We start from the raw sequence: 17,789 nt of genomic DNA on the forward strand, positions 1-17,789 counted from the left end.
TCTTCTGTTTCACGATTGGTCACAGTGACGTATGATCCTTTTATAGCCTAGATGAGAAAATACAGCAGTTTAATATGCCAACAGTAATAATGTCTAAAGATTTGATGTAATTTTCCAGGAACAAAACAATAACAGTGTGGTAAAGTTTAAATTAGATCTTGCAGTGACTCTCATAGATAGACATTATGCAAATATAAATCATTCAATATTAGTATACTGTGTATACAATTACACTATCAGTATACTGTGTGTGGGACTGCAAGGTTATTTTTATTTTCTCTACAGGTGATTGCATGTGAGCAGCAGTTGGATTACTCGTATGATGCCCGCTGTGATGTGTGGTCTCTAGGCATCACTGCTATAGAGCTGGCTGAGGGAGAGCCACCACTGGCTGAGATACATCCTGTAAAAGCTCTGTTTAAAATACCAAGGTGAGACAGCAGAGGGCACCATGCACCCACCCAAACAGAGAGAGGAGGCTAGAAAAGAGAAGATGGGTTGGGGAAACAGAGAGGGAGGGATAAAGTGATAGAGTGAAAGCTGTGTGAATAGGGAGCACTGTCTTTATAAAACACCCTGGTGAAGGTAGAAGATCCTGTCCAAGCGCTACTGATTAGGAAATACTCAGCCTTTTTTACTTAAGGAATGTATTTTGAAGGAAATTGTTAAGATGGCTTAAAAGGAGATTTGATAATTGTTTATTTTTTTTGTGAAGGATTATCATTTTCAGGGTGTGTGATTAAATCTCACTGAAGTCAAATGAATTTAGCTTGACATTTTTATGCTTTTTTTTTTTCATCCAATCAGGAAATCTGTCCCTACACGATGTTCTGATTAATGATTATTTGAATGCTTTGATAGTGAAAGCGTTTGACCTTCTGTCACTCGTAAAATCACACCATTATCTCACACAATGCAGTGTGCCTGTGCCCTCTGATTGCAATTTGCATGTGTGATTAGCCTCTTCTTTTCTCATTGAGATGAGGCTGACACTCTGGCTCCCCGCACAATGTTATCTGTCCCTCAACAAGCCCACATGAGAGGAGAGCTCTCAGCTGCTGTTGTGATGCTAACCTTACACACACCTTTAGTCCGAACAACATCCAAACATGTGCACTGTCTAGCAGATGCCATGATAACTCATGAAATCAGTGATGTCATGGGCTAGCATCAGATGTCCTGGTAACCTGGTTAGCCTGAATAACACTAATCTCAATATGGAGTATAAAGTGCAATGATTATGAATGAAATTCATTGAATTATTTGAAAAATAAAATCTGGCATATGATGTAAACAAAGTAAATTTGTAGCTGTTCATTACCAATTTTGTAAAAATATTAAGTTCTTGATTTCATTATCATGAATAGTGTTCAGGCCTTCATAACATTCTGAGTTTATGTGCTACCACCTCTGTCTGTCCTGCTCCCTCCTTATCCTCTTTCTCTTTCTTAATTTTTCCTGAAATGAGAGCCGATACTTGGATCGGACACATAAATCAGTGGAATAGGGACCTTTAGCAAGGCCATGTCTGAATAAATAGGTGTGTGTGTGTGTGTGTGTGTGTGTGTGTGTGTGTGTGTGTGTGTGTGTGTGTGTGTGTGTGTGTGTGTGTGTGTGTGTGTGTGCGCGTGTGCACATGTGTGCAGTGAAGTGTGAAATGATTCTGTTAACATGTCATCTGTCGTGGTCACACACACTCCCTTATTGGGCTGGCCTCGGACACTGATATTACGAGTGGGTGTGTGGAGACTTTAGTCTGTCAGTAGGAGGTGTGTCCCCTCGTAATGAAGGACATCTGTGACTATGGTACACTGACTTACACCAAGGTTACAGACTGACTGAATATAATCTTTAAAATGTCACTATGTAGATTTCTAATGCATTAGTTACTGATACTATTCATTGACGTGACACAGTTACATGACACTATTCATTTCCCCTGTCCTGCTGTAAAATGAGATTCAGAGTCATTTATAGTAAAATGACCAGCCCTTCTCTGGATTCTTATAGCACTCAGTTAAATCACTTTACTATTCTTACTAAGACACTGAGCTGTCAAGCTGTTTACTGTCTTTTATTATAGATTCAGTCACAAGGTATGCACTGTTGTGCATTAATTGGTATAATGAGACATCAGAATTTCTCTGCTTTTAAGATATTGAGCCATAAAGTTTTAATCAGGATGGTCACAGCAGATGCTTTCCAACTTTATATTTTCCTACATGCTTTTATGCAATATTTTGGTATAAAAAAACATACGTACAACAATAGCTCATTTTGGATGAAAAACACAACCGTATAATTCGGGTAAAATAAATAAATCGGATATATATATATATATATATTCTTCTAATACTGTACAATAATATAAAGTCTCAAATGACAGAAATAATAACTAATGTTCTAAATATGTGCAACCTCCAGCTGAGGTGTGCAATTGTAGTCAATCTTCAAGCCAGAGTCTATGATATAATGAATTCTGTATGTAAAGTGTGTGTGTGTGTGTGTGTGTATGTGTATATATATATATATATATATATATATATATATATATATATATATATATATATATATATATATAGTCTGACAGAAATATTAAGCTTAAAAACATCTGCCTGTTCCCATCTCCTCAGTGTTGATGGTGGACATAAATGCTATAAGAGCCATTCTTATCTCAAGTTAGAGTAATGGAGCAATTACAAGGCATAAAGATGTCAAAACCATTAAAAAAATAATTAATTGCAACTAGCAGTGGTCATGATGATATTTAAACATTATTTGCATCAGCAGTGTGCATCCTCTATGCTATCACCTACCCAGGCATAAAGATGATATATTAAGTCCTAGGTTAATTCTGATTTAGTTTTGGATTTTCCAGGCTTTGTCCTAGAGTCCTCCTACATGCCAGGATTTAGTGGTTTCCCTGATTAAAAAAAAAAAAAAACCTCTAAAATGTGCAGGAAAACTTCAGGAACAGAATGTAGATACACTGCATTAGATAAGATAATATTCCATATTACTGCTACAAATGTAGTCAAAAATCCGACTAATGACTAATTACTGTATGTTCTCTTTGGTAATTTGGAATTTTAACATTAACATTTACCAATATTAGGACCACAATAGTAATGACTAATATAAAATTTATAGTCATTATGAATATACAAAATGTCATAAAAGAATAAAGCTTAATATATTGCTAGCAAGCTGTTTTGTCATTAGACCGATTGAAGCAAGCACTTCATAGTTAGATACACTGCTTCTGCACAACAACCTACAATCTATTTTTAGTTTGTGTCCTGCTCAAAGCTTTTCTCAGAAATAATCACTAAAGAGCCACACAGGTTGCTTGCTAGTTCAGAAAAATTGCACAGCCCTTTTTATATGGCAGATTACTATTGACAAAATGTCTACCAGCTCATGTGTCATTTACAGCTCAGAACGGCGCTGGACTTTCTGTTTGAGTTTTGTTTGTGTGTCTGAGTGACTATCTCTAATCCACTAGAGTATTTTTTTAATAATAATTTTATAACAATAGACAATGAGCCTGATTATCTGTAAAAAGTACATTTGTGAATCTGGAAATACTGTTGTGTACATGACACAAAATGGTTTTTGCGTAAAAACATTTCTGTTAGCTGTATTGCACAAATTATTGTGTAAATGTCACGGTCTCTTTGTACTATATGTAAATTTTTATGCATGCATGAGGCTTGAGTTTGCAGACTGGTAGAGTGTGTTTGTGTGTGAGGTAGGTAGAAAGACATCTTTATGACGGATGAGGTGAATTTCCAGTGCCAGTGCAAGACAAGTATGGAGCAGTCTCTGTTTGAGCATGTTTAGCTCTGGTTGTTTATAACACAGCCATAAGCAAATTCAGTGAAGATATAAACCTGTAACACAAAACTAAACAGGCTTTTGTTGGGAAATTTCTCTTCTTTTCATTCATATTCCTCGTGAACGTGTAATGGCTTTCCTGTTTGTTTTATGTCGGTTAGTGTACTGTCTCAGCTGTGTGTGGGAATATTTGTGTGGCATCTGTTTGTTTTTTGTGTCTTCAGCTTGTCATCTTGAGTGTAACTGATGTTTTGAGCCCCATTGCTGACGGCATCTGCGTTTGGCACCACGCTCTCTGACATGCATTTAGCAGCTCTGCACCTTGATTAGAACAAACCGCTCCTGTTTACACGCTGTCTCACAAACAGGCGGCGAGGGGAGAATCCTTGGTGGAATTTACACAGCACAATAAGGATGTTGAGCAGTGCCATCAGCCATGCTGGCTTCACTTTGTTATGTAGAAGCGGCTCGCCGTGGCAGAGCAACATCAAGGCGAGAGCATTGCTGCGGGCTCGCATTATAGTTTGCGTTGAAGGAGTCAGTTATTCTCCTTTGATCTGCTCTTCAGAGAGGACTGTCTGTCTGCATTTCTATCAAAGGATGGGGTGACTTAGAGCAGCCGAGGACGACAGATTACTGGTAGAAAAAAAGGAAAACGGTGCTTAACGGGGTTTTCGTTTATATATGCCTGACTGCTTTGTTCTCACGGATAGTTTATGATGAAAGAGAGAGAGGATGTGTCTTTACGTAGTGTGTCCTCCCTTAAACCTGTACAGCACCCTGGATCTAGTCAAGACTTCAATCAGTGTTAAAGTAGAACGAGATATTGAATAATACGGATATATGGGAAACGTGGTGTTGGAAAATAAGGGATTTGATCTCTGTCTGTCAATTAAGCATGTTGAAATAGTATCCGGAAATGTCAATCTTTCCAGTCCTAGAGGTCTCATTAGTCTCAGGTACAGATTAATGATGCATTGTAATTTTTTTTGTGAAGTTTTTTCCTCTCAGTCCTCCAACATTTCAGCTATGTTGCTTACTTCTTCCTGGTCCAGAGTTCCTGAGAGTCACTTGTTTCAAGTGTCATGCTGAAGAACACATTGGCTTTGAGTGACTCATTACCCAGTCATCATTGCTGGGGCTTGTACTGTCACTCTTCGTGCTTCCAGTTCACATTCCAGTTCACGTTTAGCGTCTGTATGCAACACTAGAGTCCAGCAGAGCCGGTACAGTAGCCGGTACAGTACCTGGCTTGCCCCTGAGTGTTTGTCTGTTGATGGATGGAGCCATGCTCAGGTTGCTGACAGGAGAATTATTTGCTCTCATAACTCGGCCACACTGTGGCAGATGCTGTGTGACAGACACAGAGAGCCTCGGCTCATTTGTCATCTTCCACTGGAGCGCTTCAGGCCTGGCCCACACCCAAAGTCAGCCTCTCGTACTTAAGCACTTACTGCTCCGCTTCCAAAATCATTCTAATTATCTTTCTGCGGCACAGTGCCACATTCCTGATTTACAGTGGTGCTTGAAAGGTTTGTGAACCCTTTAGAATTTTCTATATATCGCCATAAATATGGCCTAAAACATCATCAGATTTTCATACAAGTCCTAAACTAGATAAAGAGAAACCAATTAAACATATGAGACAGAAATATTATACTTGGTCATTTATTTATTAAGGAAAATGATCCGATATTACATATCTGCGAGTGGCAAAAGTATGTGAACCTCTAGGATTAGCAGTTTTGAAGGTGAAATTAGAGTCAGCTGTTTTCACTCAATGCGATGAAAATCAGATGTGAGTGAGTGAGTGCCCTGTTGTTGTTCTATCAAAGTCTGATCTTCACAACATGTTTGTGGAAGGGTATCATGGCACAAACAAAGGAGGTTTCTGAGGACCTCAGAAAAAGAGTTGTTGATGCTCATCAGGGTGGAAAAGGTTACAAAACCATCTCTAAAGAGTTTGGACTCCACCAATCCACAGTCAGACAGATTGTGTGCAAATGGAGGAAATTCAAGTCCATTGTTACCCTCCCCCGGAGTGGTCGACCAACAAAGATCACTCCAAGAGCCGCAAAGTCACAAAGGAACCCAGGGCAACTTCTAAGCATCTAAAGGCCTCTCTCACATTGGCTAATGTTGATGTTCATGAGTCCACCATCAGGAGGACACTGAATAACAGTGGCAGTGTTGCAAGGAGAAAGCCACCGCTCTGCTGCCCATCTGCAGTTTGCTAAAGATCACATGGACAAGCCAGAAGGCTATTGGAAAAATGTTTTGTGGACAAATGAGACCAAATAAGACTAAAATAGAACCTGGTTTAAATGAGAAGCGTTATGTTTGGAGAAAGGAAAACACTGCATTCCAGTATAAAAAACCTATGAGCTATCACAATACAGCACATCACAGTGTGTTAAAGTCCTTATACCATAGCAGTTTTTGAATTTATTAATGACCAACACATCATGCTTTTAATCATTTTTAGTTAGAAATGTTGCAGCATGTCCACAAGACAATTTAGTTCCTATTATTACTTATCGCAGCTATAAACAGTAGTTCCCTTACCAGCCTCTATTGTTTCTCTCTCTCTCTCTCTCTCTCTCTCTCTCTCTCTCTCTCTCTCTGTCTCTGAAGAGAAAGCCCTGCATTTTATGTTACTGAGAACCTGTAAAGGGCAAAGTCCTCTATCTTGAAGACTTCCAATGGCATAAAACTAAATGACTCTCACAAACTGCTGACACTGGACTCCTTTTGTAAATGTTAAATAAACATCTCCTTACAGAAGCCATCACCATAACAACAATTAGATATTTTACTTAAAACTGTGTATTATTAGTCTTATATTATGTGGAGCAAATGCCATTCAAGCCCCTGTGAAGGAATGGCTACTACAGAAACAAGACGAGTGCATTAATATACTTAAACCATACAGCTGGTAGTGCTGTCAGAGTTGCTCTTATAGAAAACTATGTATAAACACCAACTGACCAATCAGAATTGAGAATCAACATCGCCGTTGCATAAAGGTAGAAAACAAACCCAGTTCTGTTGTCTTTTTGCCAGAATTCAGCTACAGCCACATCTGATGTGTTTACCAGACCCACATTTATGGATATTAAAATATTCATATCTATCTATCTATCTATCTATCTATGTATCTATCTATCTATCTATATATATATATATATATATATATATAGAGAGAGAGAGAGAGAGAGAGAGAGAGAGAGAGAGAGAGAGAGAGAGAGATTCTATGAAGCCTGCTAGAGATATAGTAGAATGTCATATTGTACAGTACTGTAAAAATGAGGCCATGCTAAAGCATGATTAAATGTAATTTCTTTTTGGGAATTCTTAATCAGTATGTCACCTAGGGGCTATATTTTGTCTAGACTGTAGCCTCATGGCACATTCACTGAATAACTTCTTATTCTTTTCCAGTTTCATTTAAGTTTACAGAACTCTTTGAGTATCGGCTGCACTGCTACTTGTATAGAGAGAAAATCTGGTGATATGGCTACACTGTTATTTATCTCTGTGTGTGCGTGTTTGTGTGTGTGTGTGTGTGTGTGTTTGTTTGTTGTGTGCAGAAACCTATCTCCTACACTTCGCCATGCGGATCAGTGGTGCAGAAGCTTCAATCACTTCATTGCTCAGTGAGTACTCTCTGAGACCTTTCAGATATTCCTATAGTCCCTTCATTGTGGCTCTTCTGAATGCTTGAGACGTTTTAAAGAACTACAGACTAAGTTAAAAGAAGTTAGATTAGAAGAAGTCAAGGTCAATTTTTTATTATTTTTATAGGAGCTTTGCTTTCATTCTCTGTCAACATTCTCTGTCTTGGTGGCTATTGTTCTTTTTTAAGAGTTTTTTTTCTCAATTAATAAGGCAAAGGCAAAATTACAAATGAACCCAAGTTATCACAATGGTAGCAGTGTATAGTTTTATGAAGATATAATAATTATACATGGTGCACTTGCATAGATTTACATAGCATTTAAATACAGGATGTATTGCCCAACTTCTAATTTATTTTGGATAAAATCATCTGCCAAATGACTAAATGCAAATGTAAAATGAATCCATACATGAGTTGGCAGCAAGAGGGGTTATATATTACTTTCTCCATTATTAATATCCCTGGTTGCTGATAAAGCTGTGTTATAAATGTAAACCATTTTCATGGCAGAACGATTTTACAGTTTTCACCATATGGCAAGAAGAGTTATGAATATTACTGTATGTGTAAAACATTCAGGGATAGCCTGCATCCACAGCAGTCTCACCAAATATATGAGTTAATTCTAGTCAGAGTTTGCAAATAAAGGGAAGTAGTGAGTAGAATAGGAAGACTAATAAATGTTTGCTTATATTTTGGAAGTGATGCTTGTTGTGCTCTGTGTGGGGGAAAGTATATGTGTGGATTCACAAAGAAATTAAAAAACTGAAATCATACCATTATTAGACTGGAAATCTGGGGGAAAAAAACGGGCTTGTGCGCACAGCAGGAGAACAAAATTGACTCATTAATTTGTATTTCTTGTGAATTTGTCGGTGAGGCAGGTCTATCCTCCAGCCTTGATGAATTAAAAGCAAAGACTAATGTGCCATATTAATAATCTGCAGTGCAGTGAGTTATGCTTTTCACTTCTTTCTGGCAGAATTCACTGCTTTAACAGTTTATTAACAGTCATGCAGGAGAATCAGCAAACATCATTTTTGTGTTCAAACGCATTGATTTTGAAAGGTTCTTCAGGTTCTCCTTAATTTTCTATTGGTTTTTTTTTTTTCGGTTCCAAGGAAAACAAAAAAAAAATGCTTACAGAGTTATATGCAGACATCATGTACAGACAAGACATTGTCTGTTGTGGTCTGTTGTCTTAAATGCAATTCTTCTTCAAAAGAGGCTTTTTATAAAAAAAATGCCTTCAATCTCTAAACCCATAAATTACAGAAAAATGGGGATCAGTCAATGTGTGTGTGCAGAGCTTTAGTTAGAGGAAGGCAGACAATGTTATCAGGTGATGCAGGCTGTTTACTGGACACCTCCCTCTTCTAATTGTAGGAGTGTGTTGTTCCTGGCTAATAAATGCATCAGCAGTGTCAGTAATTGTGCCGTGGAACAGCTTCCTCTTTCGTATCAGCACGGCCCTGCTGTTAGAGCCACAGCACTAATGGTGGAGCTGTAACGTTTTAATGGCACATCCAGAAACGGTGGAAGTGACAGGCATGCAGGCTGAATTCCAGTGTAGATTAAGATAGTGTGATTTAGATGCCTGTGATTTGTCTTACTCAGTCCTGCACGCATTGTTACTGTGCTACTGTAGGTCAATGATAGGATCGAATAGAAATGCCAAATATGCTGCCCTCACCAAGGCAATATTGCTTAGAATATGTTTCCCTGCATATTTATATACATGTTGGAGTCAATAATTTACCCCTCTCTTGTATTTATGTTCTCTAAATCCATGCTTCTCAAAGTGGGGTCCTAGCCATGGGTCTGCATTTTTAAAATTTTTTTTTTAAGATGGAGGAAATAAAAGACCACCATTACCAAAGTTATTGTATTTATTATTGTTATCCTATATTTATCAGCTTGTTTGACTGTTCACTTGAATTGAATAGGTTTAATACAATAAAATTGCATTCTTTCAGTGGAAATTTCAGTCATTTAAGAGTAAAAGACATCTGTACTGTGGGGATCTGCAGGTTTATACTGTTAAAGGCATCCCAGGCTGCACAACATTGAGAACTCCTGCTCCATATGATAAACATTTTCATGATTAGTGTGATAAATGATTAGCACAGCTTGTTAGTGAACATGATGTAACAACATTATAGATGTTAAGCAGCATATGCACTGTATCATTAGTGTGAGAAATGATAGTATATTGTACATAGGGAGAGCTGTACGTTGTACAGGAGGTTATCTGGTGCTGTGCATACAGGTGAATGAATTGTACACTGATAGTTGAAAGGTTAGTAAGTCAACAGTTCACCCTGCTGCCTGCTTTACAGCAAGAGCCGGACTGGAGACAGAGGATAAGACTGTTTTCCCCCCACTGTTTCTATGAGAGATATACGGAGTGTTTGTCTTATTTTGTTCTATGAACCACTTCCCTGCTCCAGTCTTGATCTGACTCAGGCCACAGCAGGATGCACAGGTGACTTAGTACATCTTTTAAAATGTTCATATTTAATTCAAGCTTCTGCAAACATGACAAGGACCATTTTATATTACTTTCTTAGATTAATCTCAACAGTCAGTTATTTGATTTTTTTTCCTCTTTACTATTCTATTATTTTTCTTTGTGTTCCAGGTGTTTGATAAAAGATTTCGAGGCACGTCCTTCAGTCACCCATCTGCTGGAACACCCGTTTATTAAGCAGGCTCATGGCAAAGATGCTGCTCTCAGGAAACAGCTCTCAGCTCTCATACAGGACCAACAGAGTGCCGGCTCCAAGACCAGGACCAGGACCAAGTATGTGTTCTCTTCCTCAGATATCACCCAAGTGCTAGACAGTATACCTTGAAATACCACTCACATGTTCTTTTAGACCGTTTATGAAGAATGAGTGGATTATGAAATGCTTTGGATTATGACTATTAAGTTGATATCAAAATCAAGTGACTTTTCCAAAGTGTGTCACGTTGCGTGATTGTGCTGCTTTTGATTTTAAATGGGTCATTTTTCCACTGTAGTGATTTATTGACTCAATTGCGCTATATGTCTTCTTCATCTCTGATCTTAATATTCAGTGTTGAGCATTCTTCAGATGGTGTTGTATTTTTTATAGCCAAAAGGGGGCAGAATGCTGTATGATTCAGGGGCACTGATTGTCTATAATAAACCAGTCCAGTGTGTTTGAGATAAGAGAATGTAAAGATATGGTCTAGATGTGAGGATGTTTATCATCTCAGACGCTAGTTTGCTTTAATCAGATTCACTGTTAGCACTAACCGTATTTTACAGCAAACTAGTTTATAACTTTAATCTTTGTTTCTATTAGACGCCCACTGGAGATTCAGTTAATGGTGAGCTTAATATCAACAACTATGGAGAGTACTACTTTGAAGAGTGCATTAGACACAGTTTTTGTGGGTTGTATATGATGAAGGATAGTTATGTTACCTGTTTATTTTAGGAAGCTGATGTACTGCATGCTCTGCTTCATTTAATCACTAAAGAAATATAAATATATGGACCATACAAGCTCTCATTTTGGAAGGGCTGTAGGCTTGTTTTCTTATTATGTTTTTGCAAGGAGCTTTTGCTTCAGTTTGAAAGAGCCAGGCTAAGTAAGACTGAACCAAAGATACAGTAAACATGCCCATTATTTCCTTTGTTGTGAGAATGGTGGACACTTTTGCTTTTATCCTTCCATAGAGTGTCAAAGAGACAGATAGAATGACAGCCAGAGAAAGGACCTAATAAGATTATAGGCTTGTAAAAGAAAAGTCTTTGCTCTCCCATTATAGATACTGAAGTCAGAGAACAGATTAGGGAGGTTAAAAAAAAAAAAAAGTTGATGAGCACATGCACACAATGATGCACACACTCTGACATGCTGGGCTTTAGTCAGAGGTCACAGGCATGATGTACATTGGACTCAGGGCACATTTTCTGCTGAAGAGAGGAATACACTGGAAAAGGAGTTGGTGAGTTGCTCTTGAACAGTGAGACAGGGCATTATCACCAGCGAATGAGCATTACACCAGGCAGCAGATATATGCTTACTCTTTTGATTGCACTTTAGCAAAGTAAATAGATGTGTTTTAAAAATCTTTAAATGCGTGCGTAGATTGGATATCAGTTTTGAAATAATTATTTAAAGGTGCTGTTCGAAAATTTTTAGAGCCCTCTGGTGTCTGTAAGATGAACTGCAATCGCAATTAAGACATTCCCCTAAATAACCCTACACCCTTTTTAAACACTTTCTGAGTTGCCTTTTATATACTAGAGAAAGAACTGAGCAGCTCTGGTCCAGCTTGGGTGGAATGTATTTCAGGGCCAGAAAAATGTAAACAGACACCATATATGAAAACAAACTGGCCATATTAATTGCACAGCAATATTGCAGTTCCCATTTTTCTTTAGGTGTCTAATGAAATGATATAAAATAATAGATCTCAAAAGAGTTTTAAACATTATAAACTGCACCTTATGTTGTTAACTGTGATGTTGAAAATATTTTCCTTGATTTTTTTTTTTTTTTTTTTTTTTTTTTTTTTTTGTGCAGTGCACTGTTTAGATCATGCAGTCCAACACACACATTTTCCATTCCTTTCTAAAGCATTTCTGCCTCTGTCCTTCTCTCTTCCCTTCCTCTGACACAGTGAGGCATATCCTCACACTATGCTATCTGAGGGCCTTAGGGCTTTGTTCTGTTTTTGCGAATGGACCAGCTGGTTCTCTGCTAATCTCCTGCTGCATACAGGGGTAAACTCTGTAAAAGACTACAAAACCCATGTGGGCTTGACAACTTGTTTCAAGATGACACTGATTTTATGTATGCATCGATTGCATTTTGTAACTGCAATTGAGTTATAATCCTATCTTTAAAGGCATGAACGGATCAATACACGCAAAACACTGCTGATTGAGAGTTTTCCTGATGATGACCTCGTGAACTTGGAGGCTTTAGATGAGGTTTGTGCTTGAACTTGTACTTAATATGCTGAACTACTGCTTAGTCCTGTTGAAGGTACACTCTGCTTAGTTCTTAGCACTTAAAAAACTGAGCTCAAAACTAATGTTCCTGTAATATACTGTAATGCAGAGTGGGGCATGAAGGAATTGCTGGTGGGGCATGATGCTGGTGAGATGAAAAATAGCAAAATAATGTTTACAGACTGTATCAGATCTGCTCTTTACACAAGTTTGAGTATGAGATCTGCATTTTGCCATCAGAGTACACTGGAACATACTCCAAAATACATCAAAAGAGCTGTCTGTTTTTGATAATAAACATGGCAAATGAGCCTGTCAACTTTCTGAGCTCTTGGATATTAACGGACACTCTCTGGAAGCCCCGGCCCTTCCCATATTTCACATTAGTAATGTTTTGGCCTGTGCTCGAGGTGTGTGAAGGATGCACTGATACACTTTCTTTCAGGGTAAATGGAGAATGTTTTGAGCTTTTGAAAAATTTGATGCATTTGGACAGAGGCTGAAAATTTTGACCAAAAAAAGAACAATGAAGTGTTAAATCTAACACTTTACAAATAATGTTAATGGTAATGATAATTGCACAGTGATTTAATGTTGTTTGTTGGCTTTTTTTTTTTTTTTGATGCATATTCTCAAAGAACTGAGATGTGTGGGCCTCATGGGGAAAAGTTTGAATACATCTGCTGTACTGCATGTTATGTCACTTGAAATATGGTTCTTGATTTGCTTTACACAGGAAACTATAATCACACATCTTCAGAGGCGCTATGAAGAACTGCAGATATACACCTATGTTGGAGACATCCTCATCGCCCTGAACCCATTCCAGGCTCTGAAAATTTACTCACCACAGGTTCTGGCACAGCATGATAAACACACAGATTTCAGCTAACTTAAATGTATTTTCTTATTGGCCAAAGTTAGCCATATGTTAAAAATTATGTCACATATACTTCATGGGTTATTATACTGCACGTGAGACAACTTTCAACTGGTCAATACTTACTGAATATTCACGTTAAAGGTTTTGTCTTTTGCTTGTTTTGTACAGTTCTCTAAGCTTTATCATGGAGCAAAACGCTCAGATAATCCTCCTCATATATTTGCCACTGCTGATGCAGCTTACCAAGGGATGGTAACATTCTGCAAAGACCAGGTATCCATCTGCAGGGTTTCATACCTGTCTACGATCAACTCCAGAATTATTGTCCCTTTTTATGAGCAGTGAACAGAAATTAATATCTAACATGAATTCTCATGCAATGAGTGATTTTCAGCTTAAACATATGAGGATGCTGCATAGTCCATTTATATTAAGAAAACTTTTTTTTTTTTTAATATAAAATGATTTTCCTACAGTAGTGCAATTATCAAAGCACCTGTTTCAAAATTATTGAAATGCCCCTACAAATAATATTTAAGTTGTTTCTGAGACAGAAGGCTTGCCTTAGAAGACAGTGCTTCAATATCTATGAAGGGACCTGTAATAAATCTGTTTGACACTGGCTTTGAAGGCATCACTATGTTGCCAGGTTACTGAAATATGGTAATAGTCACTAACCCTAAAGTCAATGAGGTGAGACGGAATAAAGTATATAGACAGACAATGTATAGACAACAGAGCAAATATTCTGTCAGCCATTTCTTGCTAGAACTAAAATATAGTTAAGCAAAGAGTTTTCATAAATAACTCATTTGTTCACAGACTGCTTCCTCTCTCCAACAGATTTTCCTCAGGCAATTTTTTACAGGCTGTCTGTCACACAGGAATATGGGATATGTAGGACAGCAAAAGATACATGTATGCTCCGTTCAAAAATTGCTCAGATGACGGTGCCTCAGAAAGCAGCATTCTTTGATTTGGACATGACTCAATGCCTTCCTGTCTCTGAATACAGCATCATAGGCAGCTTTTTTATGTTTTGGAAACACTCTTAGTCAAAGCCTTCCCTTGAATGAACAATAGCCCTAAGCCCTAAGAGTCCTGTAATGCTGAACACAGATGTCAAAGACTTTTTAATGAAGAACATTTCAGGATCCTTTATGTTTGTAATTTTATGCATGTGGACTGTCCTCTTCAATTCAGATGACAGGTTTTCAATGCAGTTCAAATCTGGAGTCTGAAATGGCCATTGAGAACACTACTTTTGTGTCCAACAACTATGTTTCTGTTGTGTTATGTGTGGTTAGGGTCATTATCCTGCTGAAAGATCTATTTACAAACAAATGTTTACCTCCTGGCAACCCGGTTTTGGGCTAAAATATTGTGGTACTAAGTAAAATTTAATGATGCAATCAATTTTTACAAGAGTCCATGAACATCTAGCCACTTGTTTGTAATGGGTTTTAATATTATTTAGGGGTGTCAATATATATATATTTTTTAGAGATCTTGCTTATCCTGTTGTAAGTTCTTATAAGAATATTGTTCTCTGTTTGTTTAAGTGAAAAATTGGAATTATTTTCCATTTTATTTTATACAGCCATTTTGGCTGTTCTCTTGAGGGTTGCCAATAATTCTGGAGTTGATAAAGTACAAGATCTGTCAGTGTCTTGATGTCTTTGATGTACAGTGACAAATCTTTAGTTAATCAAATGAGTTTGATGTGGAGTTTGCTGTGAGACAGGAAGATGTGTCTTTTTTTTTCCTCTCAGTGTATAATCATCAGTGGGGAAAGTGGAGCAGGCAAAACAGAGAGTGCTCATCTCATCGTCCAACATCTCACTTTTCTGGGAAAGGTAGAAGACACACTGGTGTTCTTTGTATAAAGAGACACTATTTTTAATGAGAGAGATATATTTCACAGAGGTTCTGATTCCAGGTTTCATTGTTTTTGCTGTTTTACAGTATGCATTACCTACAGTATGCATACACCTGCTTATTTATGGTTATCCAATCAGTCAATCACGTGGCAGCATCACAATGCATAAATATACATGCAGATACAGGTCAAGAGGTTCAGTTAATGTTCACATCAAATTTCAGCCTGCAGGCTCTCTACTCACAGGATGTTTTTCATTTTCGCACCATTCTGTGTAAACTCTAGAGACTGTTGTGTGTGAAAATTCCAGGAGATCAGCAGTTTCTGAAATACTCAAACCAGCCCTTCTGGCAGCAACAAACATGCCACGATTAAAGTCACAGAGATCACATTTTTTTCCCCATTCTGATGTTTGATGTGATCATTAACTGAGGCTCTTGTCCTGCATCTGCATGATTCTATGCATTGTGCTGCTGCCACATGATTAGCTGATTGGATAACTGCGTAAATAATGAGCAGGTGTTCCTAATAAAGTGGACAGTGAGTGTACATTACCCAGAAATCCTTCTCCATAATGTTAAAATTTGTAAAATGTTCAGTCTCTGTGGATGCATTGTTCCCTCTGCAGGCAAATAACCGTACACTTCGGGAAAAGATCCTGCAGGTGAATCCTCTGGTGGAGGCATTTGGTAACGCATGCACAGCTATTAACGATAACTCCAGTCGCTTCGGGAAGTACCTGGAGATGAAGTTTACACCCACTGGTGCCGTCATGGGTGCTAAGATCTCTGAGTACCTGCTGGAGAAATCACGAGTCATCAAACAGGCCACGTAAGAGTCATACTAACCATCATGCTAGTGTCCATCATGCATGCTTGCACAGAGCTAATTCTAACCCTAACACTAGCATAGAAAAGGTTTACTATTTCCCTACTAGTAGTCAACATTCACATTAAAGTGGTGCAAGTGTTGTTTGTGTAACATGTTCTGATTGTTTCTACTTTTTTATTTTTTGGCAGAGGGGAAAAAAACTTCCACATATTTTATTACATATATGCTGGTCTTTATCACCAAGACAGTCTGAAGAAGTACAGATTACCTGAGAAAACAGCTCCCAGGTTTGAGACTCTGAGCAAACATTTATTGTTGTACACCATTTCCATATGTTCATAAAAGCACAGATGATGTTGACTGTGATTTTTTTTTTTCAGGTACATTGACAGTGCGAATGGCAAAGTGATGCAGGACATTGTGTCCAGCAAACTATACAAGGACCAATTTGACGCCATTCAGGACTGCTTCCGCATAATAGGGTTTTCAGAAGAGGTGTGGCATGCTGATTTGTTATCTCTTAGCAAAACCACCTAAATATATTAGGGAGAATGAACTGCTACAAGGCCTGGGCCTTCATTTATCAAGGGTGAATATGCACAAACTTGAGTGTAAATTGTTTGTACACACTTTGCAATGCAAATTGTGTGATTTATCAAAACAGTGTTTGCTTAGATTTGTGCATATATTTACTCAGAGCTTTAACTGTGCACACAGAAAGCACGTAGAAGGAAAAAACACCAAAACAAAACAAAACAAAGCCGCAAGTGCAATATGTTCACACTTATTATTAATTTCCATAAATAGCTAACAGAGTTGATGTGTTAATGAATGCAGCATGATTTACAGTATGACTCCTTGTTGGAAGATATTGTGCATTGTGTCTTACGGCTAATAGACCGATACCAGTTCCTGAAAACAGCACTCATACATTTGTGCTATCAGCTGGGACCTAAGCTGGAGTTCAGATTTTTTGGCTCTTGGTACTTTTCAGAGAGAATTTAGAGATGTAGTGTAAATTTCAGAGTCCTGTTTACTGTTTGAAGCAGTGCCTACATACCGTACATGGTTAATTGTGGGTGTGTCTGTCTTTAAATGAGCAGTAACATGCATGCTCACAGTGGCTACAAACTGTTGGTTTTTATTACACTTCAGTGTGTGCACTGACTTGTGTACGCACATTTGAAAATCCCAATTTTATTATCTGTATGAGACTTTTAAAATTTATGCATGATAAAAAATGTTGAACTTTTTCTATGCTAACTTTTTCTAATACTAACCATATGAGCACATAATGCTATTAATATGATCATGCTACACATTAAGGCCATTTAGCCTTTTTACGGTGACATTAAAAATATTTTTATCATTTACGTTTACCTCAAATGGTCCTATTCTACTTGTGCAGGAGGTGAATTCTGTATACAGAATCTTGGCTGCTATTTTAAACACTGGAAATATTGAGTTCACCTCCACCACCTCTCAGCACCAAACGGATAAGAGTGAGGTGCCTAACTCTGAGGCCTTAGAGAATGGTGAGAGCTTGAAAATATGTTAACATGCAAAATATTCCTTTAAAATTAAGAAAATACATAGATCTATTGAAACCATTTTCAACATGTTGGTGTAACTATTTAGGTTTATAGTACTGGTTATTCTTATATAGTATGGTATTTAGTACATAGCT

General features: G+C 37.7%; 1 protein-coding gene across 2 annotated transcripts in view; it reads left to right on the forward strand.

The window, feature by feature from the left end:
* The window catches only part of myo3b (myosin IIIB), an 81,093-nt gene that overhangs the window by 16,006 nt on the left and 47,298 nt on the right, over positions 1 to 17,789 (forward strand). The window contains exons 8-18 of one of the 2 annotated variants that reach the window (XM_053234049.1): positions 286 to 431; positions 7,428 to 7,493; positions 10,158 to 10,319; positions 12,404 to 12,488; positions 13,246 to 13,362; positions 13,561 to 13,665; positions 15,165 to 15,248; positions 15,900 to 16,102; positions 16,291 to 16,389; positions 16,483 to 16,597; positions 17,511 to 17,637. In XM_053234049.1, coding sequence (XP_053090024.1) covers positions 286 to 431; positions 7,428 to 7,493; positions 10,158 to 10,319; positions 12,404 to 12,488; positions 13,246 to 13,362; positions 13,561 to 13,665; positions 15,165 to 15,248; positions 15,900 to 16,102; positions 16,291 to 16,389; positions 16,483 to 16,597; positions 17,511 to 17,637 — 1,309 coding nt within the window. Of the gene's footprint in view, positions 1 to 285; positions 436 to 7,427; positions 7,494 to 10,157; positions 10,320 to 12,403; positions 12,489 to 13,245; positions 13,363 to 13,560; positions 13,666 to 15,164; positions 15,249 to 15,899; positions 16,103 to 16,290; positions 16,390 to 16,482; positions 16,598 to 17,510; positions 17,638 to 17,789 lie in introns of those variants that run through there. The other variant, XM_053234050.1, reaches the window with a different exon arrangement.

This window comes from Pangasianodon hypophthalmus, chromosome 5 (genome assembly GCF_027358585.1).
Source record: "Pangasianodon hypophthalmus isolate fPanHyp1 chromosome 5, fPanHyp1.pri, whole genome shotgun sequence".
Classification (NCBI taxonomy): Eukaryota; Metazoa; Chordata; class Actinopteri; order Siluriformes; family Pangasiidae; genus Pangasianodon; species Pangasianodon hypophthalmus.